General features: G+C 32.5%; 1 protein-coding gene and 1 long non-coding RNA gene across 2 annotated transcripts in view; both read left to right on the top strand.

Moving 5' to 3' along the window:
- The window catches only part of LOC130246791 (uncharacterized), a 58,874-nt gene extending 57,290 nt beyond the window's left edge, over positions 1-1,584 (top strand). Inside the window, exon 3 of the long non-coding RNA XR_008839463.1 lies at positions 1,491-1,584. This is a non-coding gene — a long non-coding RNA (uncharacterized LOC130246791). The remainder of the gene's footprint in view (positions 1-1,490) is intronic.
- Positions 1,585-13,719: 12,135 nt separating this feature from the next.
- Positions 13,720-13,921, top strand: part of stx1b (syntaxin 1B) — a 45,567-nt gene continuing 45,365 nt past the window's right edge. The window contains exon 1 of the mRNA XM_056480214.1: positions 13,720-13,731. Coding sequence (XP_056336189.1) covers positions 13,720-13,731 — 12 coding nt within the window. The remainder of the gene's footprint in view (positions 13,732-13,921) is intronic.

Here is a 13,921-nt window from a genome sequence, read left to right as displayed (position 1 = left end):
AAAAAAATTGGATATAGTCACAAAATCTGAATTGATCATCAAGATCTGCAATGTAAATGCAGCCTAAGTGATCTCCTAATTTTTCTGTAGCTGTAAATATAGTTAACAATTAGTATTAAGATTTTGCTCACATAAATCGATAATAGATCCAAAAAAGTCTATTGAAAAAAAGCTTGTCCAAGTGATCTCTCGGCGACCTGAGTTCGTTTCCCGCCTCCTGTACGATCCTTCTCCTCTCTCCACGCTTTTTTGTCTATACTCTCTACTGTCCTAACAATTAAAGGTGGAAAAAAATGTTAAGTATACGATAGAAAAACGAAAGGAAATAAGGATTATTTTGTTTTTGTTTACTCAACAAGGCATTCTAGTTCTGCAGACAAAAATGTTCAGTTGGCACAACTTAAAAAGTTTTGTTCCAGAGTAGTTCCCCTCTCCAGAAAACGAATAAATAATCTTACGTTAACCCAACTAAATGTTTTTTGTATTACTGACAAATAATTTTCGGTCAGTGCAGCTGATGTTTTCAAAAGCTCAGTGAACAAGAAAAAGCGAAAGCAAATAAGGATTATGTTTTTGTTGTTGTTGTTGAACTGACTTCCATTTTTGACAGTGCATGTTAAAAAACCTATACCTTACATATACCTTAGCAATAGTATAACAGAAAACTTTGGCAGTTTTAAAACTTTAACTTTTCCAAAACACGGTAAACCCTGAAACCGGTTATCGTCCCATGCCTAGTACAATAACCTAGTCTTTATTATTTATAATTATAATAAAACAGTTGTTATTGTCATTTAATAAAATGTTTAATTGCACACAGCACAATAATGTGCTTTATAATAAAAAATATATTTCATTACTTAAAAATGACATTACCATAAAGATCCATTTTTATAATTAAATATTCATTCATTTTCTTTTCAGCTTAGTCCCTTTATTAATCTGTCACAGCAGAATGAACTGCCAACTTATCCAGTACGTTTTTACAAAGCAGATTCCTTTCCAGCCGCAACCTATCTCTGGGAAACATCCACACACAATTCACACTCATACACTACAGACAATTTAGCCTACCCAATTCACCTGTACCACATGTTTTTAGACTGTGGGGGAAACCGGAGCACCCGGAGGAAACCCATGCAAACACAGGGAGAACATGCAAACTCCACACAGAAACTGATCCAGCCAAGGCAGCGACCTTCTTGCTGTGAAGCAGCGGCACTACCTACTGCGCCACTGCGTCGCCTAAACACTTATGATAGTCATTAAATAAAATGTTTTAATCACACAGAGCACCATAATGTGTTTTATAATAAACATTTCAAACATTTCATTGTCATTAAAAAAGATTATTATACATTTTAATCATAATAATGCATTACAATATTAAAAACACAAATACTCCACATTATAGTGCCCTCCTAGATCTAATCTGCAAATGTCACTGTATTGATGCTGGCCATTATTAACACGTGCTGTTCTGCTGACAGGTGGAGGAGATCCGTGGCTGTATTGAAAAGCTGTCAGAGGATGTGGAACAGGTGAAGAAGCAGCACAGTGCCATCCTAGCAGCACCAAACCCTGATGAAAGTGAGTTACACTTATACACATTCATTTCAGTCTGCTTTAAAACAACAATTCTGCTTACTTTACAGTTGAGTCAGAATTATTAGCCCCCTCTATATTTTTTGTCCCCAATTTCTGTTTAACGGAGAGAAGATTTTTAAACAAAATAACTCATTTCTAATAACTGATTTCTTTTATCTTTGCCATGATGACAGTGCATAATTTTTACTAGATATTTTTCAAGATACTAGTATTCAGCTTAAAGTGGAAGTGAAGCAGTCAGTCAAGTTTACATTATTTTGTAAATTGGTTTTCATTTTAATAAATATATAAATATAAAAAACGAAAGGTAATTAAAAAAGTAGGAAAGTATAAATATTTTATATTAGACACAACTTTGATGCTTGTATTTGCACCAGTTCCACGCTCACAATATTTGAGTTAAATTATGCTTTACAGTCTCCATGTTCAGTCCTTTACTTCCACTGTATCTGTTCAACTGAGGAAACAGAACCAACCCTTTGACGCAGACACAGCATCATTCCAAGATGGTGGAGCACCGTAAAAAAATCAGTTTTTAAAGAACGGCCGTTAAATTACAGACATTTACTGTAAAATAACAGACATTAAATTACAGAAATTTACCATAAAATAAGGAACATTTAATTACAGAAATTTACCGTAAAATAACAGAAAATAAATTACAGAAAGTTACTGTACAATAATAAACGTTAAGTTATAGAAATTTACAGTAAAATAATAGACGTTAAACTACAGAAAGTTACTGTAAAATAACAGATGCTAAATTACAGAAATTTACCGTACAATAATGAACGTTAAGTTATAGAAATTTACCGTAAAATAATGGACGTTAAATTACAGAAATTAACTGTAAAATAACAGATGCTAAATTACAGAAATGTACCATAAAATAATGAACATTAAGTTATAGAAATTTACGGTAAAATAACGGACATTAAATTACAGAAATTTACTGTAAAATAGCAGATGCTAAATTACAGAAATTTACCATACAAAAATGAACATTAGGTTATAGAAATTTACTGTAAATTAACAGATGCTAAATTACAGAAATTTACTATATAATAATGAACGTTAAGTTATAGAAATTTACCGTAAAATAATGTATGTTAAATTACAGAAATTTACTGTAAAATTGCAGATGCTAAATTACAGCAATTTACCGTACAATAATGAACGTTAAGTTATAGAAATTTATCGTAAAATAACGGATGTCAAATTACAGACATTTACTGTAAAATAACAGATATTAAGTTACAGAAATTTCCTTAAGTTAAAATTTCTGGTAAAATTCTGTAATTTACCATCTGTTATTCATGGTAAATGTTTGTAATTTAACGGCAATTATTTTACATTTTTTTCCAGCATCCCATCTGCTGAAAAAAAAACATAAAATAAAGAATTTTTTTTTACAGTGTGCCCTTGCGCTAAAAGCTTTAGTAAAACATGCCGGTTTCTTCCAAATGGTTACATTAATCGAATTTGTTATACATATATTTTCATTAAAGTAGAAACCAATTTACAAAATAATGTAAACTTGCGAAAAATTCCTTGCTCTGTTAAATTTTGTTTGGGAAATAATGGGAAAAAAAGGAGGGCTAATAATTTTAACATCAACTACTGTATATATGATGCCTTTTGCAAATAATGTACTGTGTGTGAGACCTCATCAGCGAGACATTCAGGCATGTAATAATAAAAAAATAGAAAGTGCAATTTTGACATGTCTTACCTCCCCCATGTCTTCCTCTAGGATTCATCCATTCACGCTTATAAATAAACACCATGCGGAACGCTTGTGAATCTCAGGGCAAGATGACAAATTTTTGCATTAGCACTCACCTCCACCCACGGTTTTCACATTAAAAACAATGCACTGGATATATTTGCATTGTCTGCTGTACTGTTCGGCCTAAAAGGAACAGTTCACCCAGAACTCCCTCCAGCAAATTATATTTGATCATTTTAGATTTTATTATTATGCACATGGCAGCATGGTGGCTCAGTGGTTAGCATTGTCACCTCACAGCAAGAAGGTCGCTGGTTGTGGATGTGACTATTGCTGATACACACATTGCGATATAGATGCTCAAACCATATATTGTTCAGCCCTAATCAACATAGCATCAATGTAAAAATGATGTGAATAGTACAATTTTTGCATGAACTGCCCCTTTAACGCATGAACAAATCCCTACAAATCGAGGCTGTTATGCGTACATACTCTGGCACAATGCAGAAAGGGTATAGTGAGAGGTGCCAGTTCAAACAAGCATTTATCGAACCAGCCCCATGACTCGGCTGCAGCTGTGTGGTAAGATATATGAGCTCATTGGTGAACCTATTCAAGCCTTTCTCCAATACCCTGCATTTGCGCCACCCACTCCACAAAACAGGCACTGCCACCAGCACCGCGCTCCAAGTGTTTGTTAGACCAAACCCACACACCTCATAGAGCAACCGGCCCACACCGCAGAGGCCGTTTCTTCACAAATGTTGCTAAAAATCCTGCTCACCTCATCTTTCCCCAGCAACAATCTTCAACAAATGTATATGAGCCGTACCAGTATCTTCTGTCCGCTTTTTAGTAAATGTACATGTGCAGAAAACAGTTTAATGAGTTTAAGACTGAGACTGAGTTTAATTAATTAAAGTTATTAGTAACTAATAAAGTTATGGTATAATACCTTTAATTGATTTTGATTGTAATACAATAATGTGCACCATTTGTAAAGTTGCTTTGAAACACTGATTATTGTGAAAAGCACTATACAAATAATGGTATTTAACAAAGAAATGCTTTAGTTTAGTCTGTTACGCATGTAGGTACTCCGATAAATTGAGATAAAAAGCAAATTGGCAATTTAAAGGTGCTGTTTGTAAGTATTTGACTCTTCTAAATTAAAAAATACCATATTATGTTTGCAGATATTTAAGAAACATGCTAAGTGAACATTCTTGTTTATCTGGAAAACAATGCTGAAGTCAGAAATTCTGCTTTGTTATATTCTGTTTTGGTCTTTTAACCCGTCCAATGCTAGTTTAGCCAATTATATTTCAGCAGCCCAGGTTGCCTTGGTGGAAAACAGCATATTTCATTCAGTCAGGAAGACTCTCAAAGTACACTGTAAAACCCAAAAAGTTAAGGTAACTCAAACCGTTTGAGGAAACCGATTGCAACAAACCCTTAAAGATTAAAAACGAATCCTAATGAGTACTGTGAACTTAATCCATTTGAGTAAATGAAGCAATTTGAGCACAGTAAAACCCAATAAATGAAGAGAACTCAAACCAACTAAGTACTGTAAAACCCAATAAGTACATTTACCGTAAAATAACGGACTTTAATTACAGAAATTTACTGTAAATAGCAGATGCTCAATTACAGAAATTTACCGTACAATAATGAACTTTAAGTTATAGAAATTTATCGTAAAATAACGGACGTCAAATTACAGAAATTTACTGTAAAATAACAGATGCTAAATTTCAGAAATTTACCGTACAATAATGAACGTTAAGTTATAGAAATTTACTGTAAAATTGCAGATGCTAAATTACAGAAATTTACCGTACAATAATGAACGTTAAGTTATAGAAATTTATCATAAAATAAGGGACGTCAAATTACAGAAATTTACTGTAAAATAACCGATGCTAAATTTCAGAAATTTACCGTACAATAATGAACGTTAAGTTATAGAAATTTACTGTAAAATAACAGATGCTAAATTACAGTAATTTACCGTACAATAATGAACGTTAAGTTATAGAAATTTATCGTAAAGAAGCTAGTATATATCCCCGCCTTGCCTTCATGTTTCATTTGAGATTACATCAAATTTTGAAATAAAATTTTTTTACATTTCACAGTACTACATGAAACCTTTAAATAACAATTTCTTACTATTAACTAATGGCTTATTACCTTTATTTTATGTATAATATTGGCTGTTTATTAGTAGTTATGAAGTACATATTCTGCACCATCTTATTCTACATCACTAATCCTACTGAACAACTAAACCTAACTACTACCTTGATGACTATTAATAAGCAGCAAATTGGTCGTTTTTAGAGACAAATGTTAAATTTGACTTGGCTTATTAATAGCGAGAATTGTACCTTATAAAATAAAGTGACCAAAAGTGCCATAATACTACCAATTTTTTATTGGTAGCACTTAAAATGGAAGTATTTGGTGTTCAAGACATTCATTTAACGTTACTTGAATTTTAAACTCAATATCGCCAGTTACTTTCCCTGTTACTTTTGTTCCAAAATGACTCCCAACAAATCCAGAGAAAAACACAGTAGTGGTGCTTTGTGGTTTATGGATAGATTAGTGCTATTGAACGTATTGATTCAGTGAGTCACTCATAAATGCGTTCACTTACTTTATTCCTGACTGAATCAGTGTTTTGGGCAAACCATTTGAGTGAAATACATGACTCACCCTAAAAGTCAGCCATTTGTTTCATTACTGCATGAATTATTGTTTCTGAACAAATCATTTTTGAGGGAATAATTGAATGACTCACTCATATGGGAAAGTTTTTTTTATTCTCATGAAACTCTGTATAATTCACAAATACACTCTAACACATTTAATGTTAATAAAACTGAGATAAAAAAAGTAAGTTCTATACATTTTTCATGGAATTATGCAATGTTAGCATGTTTGAGAGCTGTCTCGCATTTAACTATAAGAAATGGAGAAAGGACTGATGAATATGAAACCAAATAAATGTATTAATCATATGTTCTTTCCCTAAGCTTTTCTATAGGTGGTGTTTATTATAGGCGTAATGATTATTTATTGCTAGCATAAGTAGACTTTAGCATCACATATAGATCTATAAATATATCTAATATAGCAATCAGAATTCAGTTGGGAGTTATTTTTGGATATTGAGTTCTGATCTTAAAGGAACAGTATGTAATTTTCACCACTAGAGGGCGCAAATTCACAACAAACAAAAGCGTAGTTTGATGACGGCATGACTGAGTGTGGAATTATGGGAGATGTTGTCTTCATTGCATCATACAGGACTCCTGCAGAAATAATGTTGATGAAGTAGTCAACATTATTATCATAGCAGTATGATATAAGCATGAACACGTCTCACTAGTTAAAACTGCTTATATCTCTCACTATTTTTCAAATAATTTGACATAATGCCAAATATATAACACTGTTCTAGTGATTTTAGGATATTTTATAAAAGAAAATCATACATACTGTGCCTTCAACATTTTTTAAATGCTAATATTAGCTGATATCCTATAATGAAAACATGGAAGCCCTTTTATGACTGAGGCAAATGACACCCTTGTTCGTGACCACTCCTCAGGCGCAGGCTGGTTCACTAAGTAACAAGCTGGCTGGACAAATAATCCTGTCTACTGGCCTCAAGGAAGCCTAGACGAGGTCTGATGAAGTCCTGGACCCTGGCACGCTCACTGTTGGCCTGACGGTGTAAACGTGGCTACTGTGTGACTCATATGTCACCACCTACTAGTCTAATATAATCAAAGAGCTCCAGACTAACATTTCAGTTCTCATTTAGGAGTGCTAGACATGTGTTATTAATGATATTACAAGTTCTGTCTCTTAGAAATGCACATTCGACAGTGCATTTGAGTTTTACCAAATTTAGCCGCACTGGATACTATAGCTGGATATATATCTATATATCTGGATATCTATCTTTATCTATATATCTGGATATCAGTCTATTTCTATATATGTGGTTATCTAGCTATATCTATATATCTGGATACCTATCTATATTTAAATATCTGTATATCCATCTATATCTATATATGTGGATATCTATCTATATCTATTTATTTGGATATCTATCTATATTCATATATCTAGATATCCGTCTATATCTACATATGTGGATATCTATCTATATCTACAGTATATATCTGGATATCCGCCTATATCTATATATCCATCTATATCTGTATATGTGGATATCTATCTATATGAATACCTATCTATATCTACTGTACATATCTGGATATCAATCTATATCAATATATCTGGATATCTATCCATATTTATATATCTGGATATCCGTCTATATCTATATATCTGGACATCTATCTATATATCTGGATATCTATATCTATGCATCTGGATATCCGTCTATATCTATATAGGTGGATATCCATCTTTATCTATATCTGGATATCTATATCTATATATCTGGATATCCGTCTATATCTATATATGCGGATATCTATCTATATCTATATATGTGGACATCTATCTATATCTATATATCTGGACATCTATCTATATATCTGGATATCTATATATAAATATATATATATGTATCTGGATCTCCATCTATATCTATATATGTGGTTATCTATCCAAATCTGGATATCTGGATATCTATCTATATCTAAATATCTGGATATCCGTCTATTTCTATATATGTGGACATCTATCTATATATCTGGATATCTATATCTATGTATCTGGATAGCCGTCTATATCTATATATCTGGATATTCGTCTATATCTATATATGTGGATATCTATCTATATTTAAATATCTTGATATCTGTCTATATCTATTTATCTGGATATCCGTCTATATCTATATATCTGGATATTCGTTTATATCTATATATGTGGATATCTATCTATATCTATATATCTATCTTTATCTATAAATCTGGATATCCGTCTATGTCTGGATATCTATGTCTATATATCTGGATAACCGTCTATATCTATTTATCTGGATATGTACCTATATCTAGACATCTATCTAGACTTTATTAGGTACACCTCACTAGTACCGGGTTGGATCCCCTTCAGAACTGCCTTAATCCTTAGTATAGATTCAACAAGGTACTGGAAATATTCCTCAGAGATTTTGGTCCAATATGTACTGGCAAAATAAGTGGATGCAAAATGCGGCATTTAACTTGCAGAAACACCAGAAAATCAACACTACACTACTATACTGTGATTTGAAGTGTTTATGCTGAATTAAAATTTTGGTTCAGTCAACTTAAATATCCCATTTTTCACTAAATATGTCACATTTTATCACAACTAGCCCTAAATTTTAAATTGTGATGGCTAGGATAAAATTTGATGACAATAACTGTGCTTTAATATAGTTAAAAATTTACCATAGACATTATTAAAGAATTTTAGTGTTCAATTGTAGCTTAAGTATAGTTATTAGTATTGTGGCTGTTCATTCATTCTCATTCTGAATGCGAATCATTTTCACCACGAACTCCATCTCCATCATACTGTATACATGCAGAATCCTGCCCTGCTCAGTTCAAGAAATCCACAGCCTACGAATGACTCAGCAACCATAGACGAATCTTTAATAATAGATGACGTCTCATTGTGTCTGACAGCTTTGGTTTAGCTTCATACGCTCTTAGGCTGCATGTGATTCACTTTGGTTTCAATGCATGGTTTCTGTTTCTGTTGTTGCATGCATGTCTAAGAACATTATTTTCTGCATTTTTTTCTGTTCTCTTTTCTTTTGCTTTCCCCCCTCTGTCTTTGTTTTCACCATGCTGCATGAAGGATGAAGGAAACCTGTGGAAGTTGAGTGTCTGTCTCGATGTCTGTGTCAGTGTGAAGCAGAAACCCGAGAAGGCTGGAGAACAGATTTAATAAAGTATCTCTTACCGAAATAGTACACCAAAATGAAAATACTGTCATTATTTACTCAACTCTCATGTCATGTTAGCAGGACTTTTTCAAACAACAGATGTGGGAAGTGATTTATGCTCTTATATTCCAAAAGTAACCATAAAGTATAAATTTCAGTAGTCATATATGGACTACTGTTGTTATACTTTATGATAGTCGCTGTCCTTTTTGGTTGTATAAATCACTATCTTTTTATGTTATCTATATCTATATATCTGGATATACGTCTATATATCTGGATATCAGTCTATTCCTATATCTGGATATCTATCTATATCTATATTCAGTATCTGGATATCTATCTATATCTATATATCTGGATATCCATCTATATCTATATATCTGGATATCAGTCTATATCTGGATATCTATCTATATCTATATTTAGTATCTGGATATCTATCTATTTCTATATATCTGGAGATCTATCTATATGTAAATATCTGAATATCTATCTTTATCTATATATCTGGATATCCGTCTATATCTATATATTTGGATATCTGTCTATATCTATATTTCTGGATATCTGTCTATATCTATATATCTGGATATTCGTCTATATATATCTGGAGATCTATCTATATATCTGAATATCTATCTATTTATCTATCTGTCTATCTATCTATCTATCTATCTATCTATCTATCTATCTATCTATCTATCTATCTATCTATCTATCTATCTATCTATCTATCTATCTATCTATCTATCTATCTATCTATCTATCTATATATATATATATATATATATATATATATATATATATATATATTATATATATATATATATCTGGATATCTATATATATGGATATCTATCTATCTATCTATCTATCTATCTATCTATCTATCTATCTATCTATCTATCTATCTATCTATCTATCTATCTATCTATCTATCTATCTATCTATCTATCTATATAAATATATATATATATATAAATATATGGATATCTATCTATATCAATATATGTGGATATATCTATATGTATATATCTGGATGTATATTTATATCTATATATCTGGATATCTATCTATATCTATATGCAGTATATGGATATCCATCTATATCTCTGGATAAGCATCTATATATCTTGATGGTTGGATAGATAGATAAATAGATACTTAAATATGTCTCAAGATAAAATGACTTAAATATGACTTATTGTTGAACATTTTGTAATAAAGTACTACATTTTTGTAATGCCTTGATAAGTAATAAAAAACACTATAGTTTTGTTTTAATATTTACTAACCTTGTTGCTAGCTATAATATTATAATCATACAGGAATAAATGACATGAGACTGAGTGTAAGAAATGGTATAATTTTCATTTACGCCTTTAAATGTCTAACCTCAGTTTTTCTCCTTGTATTATTCTACATCAGTAGCAGTGTGTCATGTGTATGTGTGTGTTTGTTATCTACTGAGCTTGTACATTTCTACTGCATATAATGGATGGAAAAATTCAAGGTTTACACAGAGCTCGTTTTCCTTTCTTAAGTCAGACTTTGAATGCAGTCACAGGAGCACATGTACCAAAAGAAAAACACAGGCACAGTGCTGTCATTTTTTGTTTAGCAAATGGCTTTTATCTGAAATATCTTACTCAGAACACACTGACGGGAATATGATCTCAGTATGATCTCAGTCACTGTCAAGTTCATGGGTCACGTCAACTCGGGATCAAGCTAACTTTGGTGTTCGCTGCTTAGATCTTTCACCAGAACTGTGTAACCATCCCCCTCGCCCTCAAGTGATACAGCGTTATTGTGATCTCTTCAACATTTCTGGGTCAGCGCATCTAGATGCTAATGCACAACTCCTATGCTAGTCCCCATTTGAAGACTTCCACCTTAAAACCAAAGCATTTCAATCAATTTTATACTGTCATTTTGACTCTGGCTTCAGTACTGACTAATCTAATGTATATGCACAAATATAATATTGTAAAGTTTCCACACTAAAATGAGAGATTTGTAAAGGGGTGTACTCACATATGCTGAGCACTGTATATTGTAGTTCATGAGATACTATCTGGTGTTACGTTTGTAGAAAGAAATTCAAAGACGAGTGAATCTCTTTCTTTTGCAGTCAGTTGTGACCTTGAGCAGAAATTGTAACCTCTCTACAGCTCTACGGGTGACTAATTGTTACCGCTCTGCCCTGGTTCATTAATGCATTTCACCCAATCAGCTTAAATGACTAAATTAGCCATCAGAAATACACCGCCGACTGAACTCCTGGCCTTATAAGTTCTTTATGTTGCCCTGCAGGTGAGTGATGTTAGCAAGTAAAAATGAGCTGTGTGTAGTTCGCTTTAGCTGAGGAAGTGATGAATTTGACAGGAAGTATTTCTGTTCAACCAATCCTCAGGGTCTGAGATTGGTTGGCCATTTGTTTTGGTTTTAAGTTGGATAGTCCATTTACTTAAACCTAAAGCTAATTCGTTTTCATTTTTAAATCACAATCTTTTACTTTATTTAATGGCTACTATATTTATACACCAACAAACCTTTTGTTCAACAATATGCCTACAGGCATAGTATGTCAATATGATGTCAGATTGACGTTGTACCCCAACTTCATGGTGTACACGACAATACATTGTATTTTGTTTGGAAGTGGAAATCGGGTTGACGTCAGAACCCAATGTCAACTTCCAACCTACAATCAACCAAATTTCAACATCTAATTATGTTACAGCTTGACGTTGTGTGGACATTACCACTATCGTCTATCAGATGTTGGATTTCGGCTGCCATACCTGACGAATAAATGTCAGTATTTGATGTCAATATGACGTTGGCTTGAGATGTTGGCTCGGCATTGGATTTTGGCCGTTTTCCAACACAACCTAAAAACAACCAAATATCAACATCCAGTGACATTAAAGCTTGATGTTGTGTGGACATTACCACTATGATGTTGGATTTTGGTTGTCATACCTGAAAAATAAATGTCAGTATTTGATGTGAATACGACGCTGGTTTAAGATGACGGCTGGATGTTGGATTTTGGTCACTTTCCAACACAACCTAAAATCAATCAAATATCAATGTCTAATGATGTTACAGCTTGTGTGACATTGTGTGGACTTGCTACTATGACGTTGGAATTTTGGTTTCCAAAATTATGGTTCCCAAAAAAAAAACTAATAAATGTCAGAATTTGACGTCAATATGACAGTGGTTTAGGATGTTAGCTTGACGTTGGTCACTTTCCAACACAACCTAAAATCAACTAAATTGACTTAATTGTTGAACATCAAAATAACGTTGTCCTTAGACGCTGACTAGACATTGAATTTTGGTCACCTGATGTCACGGCCTAAATCTAACCTAATATTAATGTCTTATGACATTGTGTGCATGCTGGGATGTAACCCTGGACCACAAAATCAGTCATATATGTCAATTTGGAAATATAAAGAGATTTACAGTATACATCATCAGAAAGCTGAATAAATAAGTTTTACATTGATGTATGACTTGTTAGGATAGGACAATATTGGTTAAGATAAAATGATAGTTCATCAGAAGTGACTTTACAACACCTACTGGGGATTTTAGTTCATTTTAAAAGTTTAATTTCATCTTTTAGTTTCTGAATGATTCTGTGATTTTGAATTAAATTTAGTAAAACAATAATTAAATTAGGCATTCATGAAGAGATACTTTTTGTTCCACTCCTTGATAATTGATTTTGTTTGATTGGTATTATAGACTCTTACTGATTAAATAAAATAATTTATATGAAATATGTTGTCATTTAATAGTCTAATAAGAGTTAGTGCCCTTATACTTTGATAGATGATTTGTTAGGATAGGACATAATTTGGTTGAGATAAAATTATTTGAACATCTGGAATCTGAGGGTTCAAACAAATCTAAATATTGAGAACTCTGTTAAGATGTCCAAATTAAGCTCTTGGCTATATCAAAAATGGCATTTTTATATATTCACAGTAGAAATTTACATCTAATGAACATGCTTATAGTTTTGCTTAATATTTAAATGATATTTGGCATAATAGAAAAATTTATCATTTTGACCCATTTTGGATATCGCCCAAAATATACCTGTACATCTTCAGACTGGTATTGTGGTCCAGGGTCATATGAAGTGGCACTATATTGTCAAAAGGTGGACAGTTTGTATCCTTTTCTTCAACTACTGTGTATCTGAATAACAGCGGCATTTTATTCCTAAATGATGCAGCATTAGTGAACGAACTGGGTGAGTCAGTGATTCCAGTCAGCCAAATAGGCTCCTGAATGAATCAGCTGTTTCAGTTTAATTGGTTGAATGAGTGAATCAATGACTCACTCATTAAGACCGTCCTTTTATCTAAGTATGCCTACATTCTTAGCCAAAATAAATAATAAATAAATAAACAAACATGAGCAGAGTGGTATGTCGAATCGTTCAAAAAGAGCACCTGAATGATCTGATACCATTTTACTGACACTTTAATATTCAACGAGACTCTTTGATTTGAAAATGGTGAGGTTATAAGTAATTAATACATATTTAACCTATTTAACATTATTAAAAGTGCATGGCTGAGTGACTGGTGTTGTTGGTTGAGTCACTGACTTTCT

Source organism: Danio aesculapii, chromosome 19 (genome assembly GCF_903798145.1).
Source record: "Danio aesculapii chromosome 19, fDanAes4.1, whole genome shotgun sequence".
In the NCBI taxonomy this organism is placed as follows: domain Eukaryota; kingdom Metazoa; phylum Chordata; class Actinopteri; order Cypriniformes; family Danionidae; genus Danio; species Danio aesculapii.
This window is presented reverse-complemented; position numbering and strand designations above follow the sequence as displayed.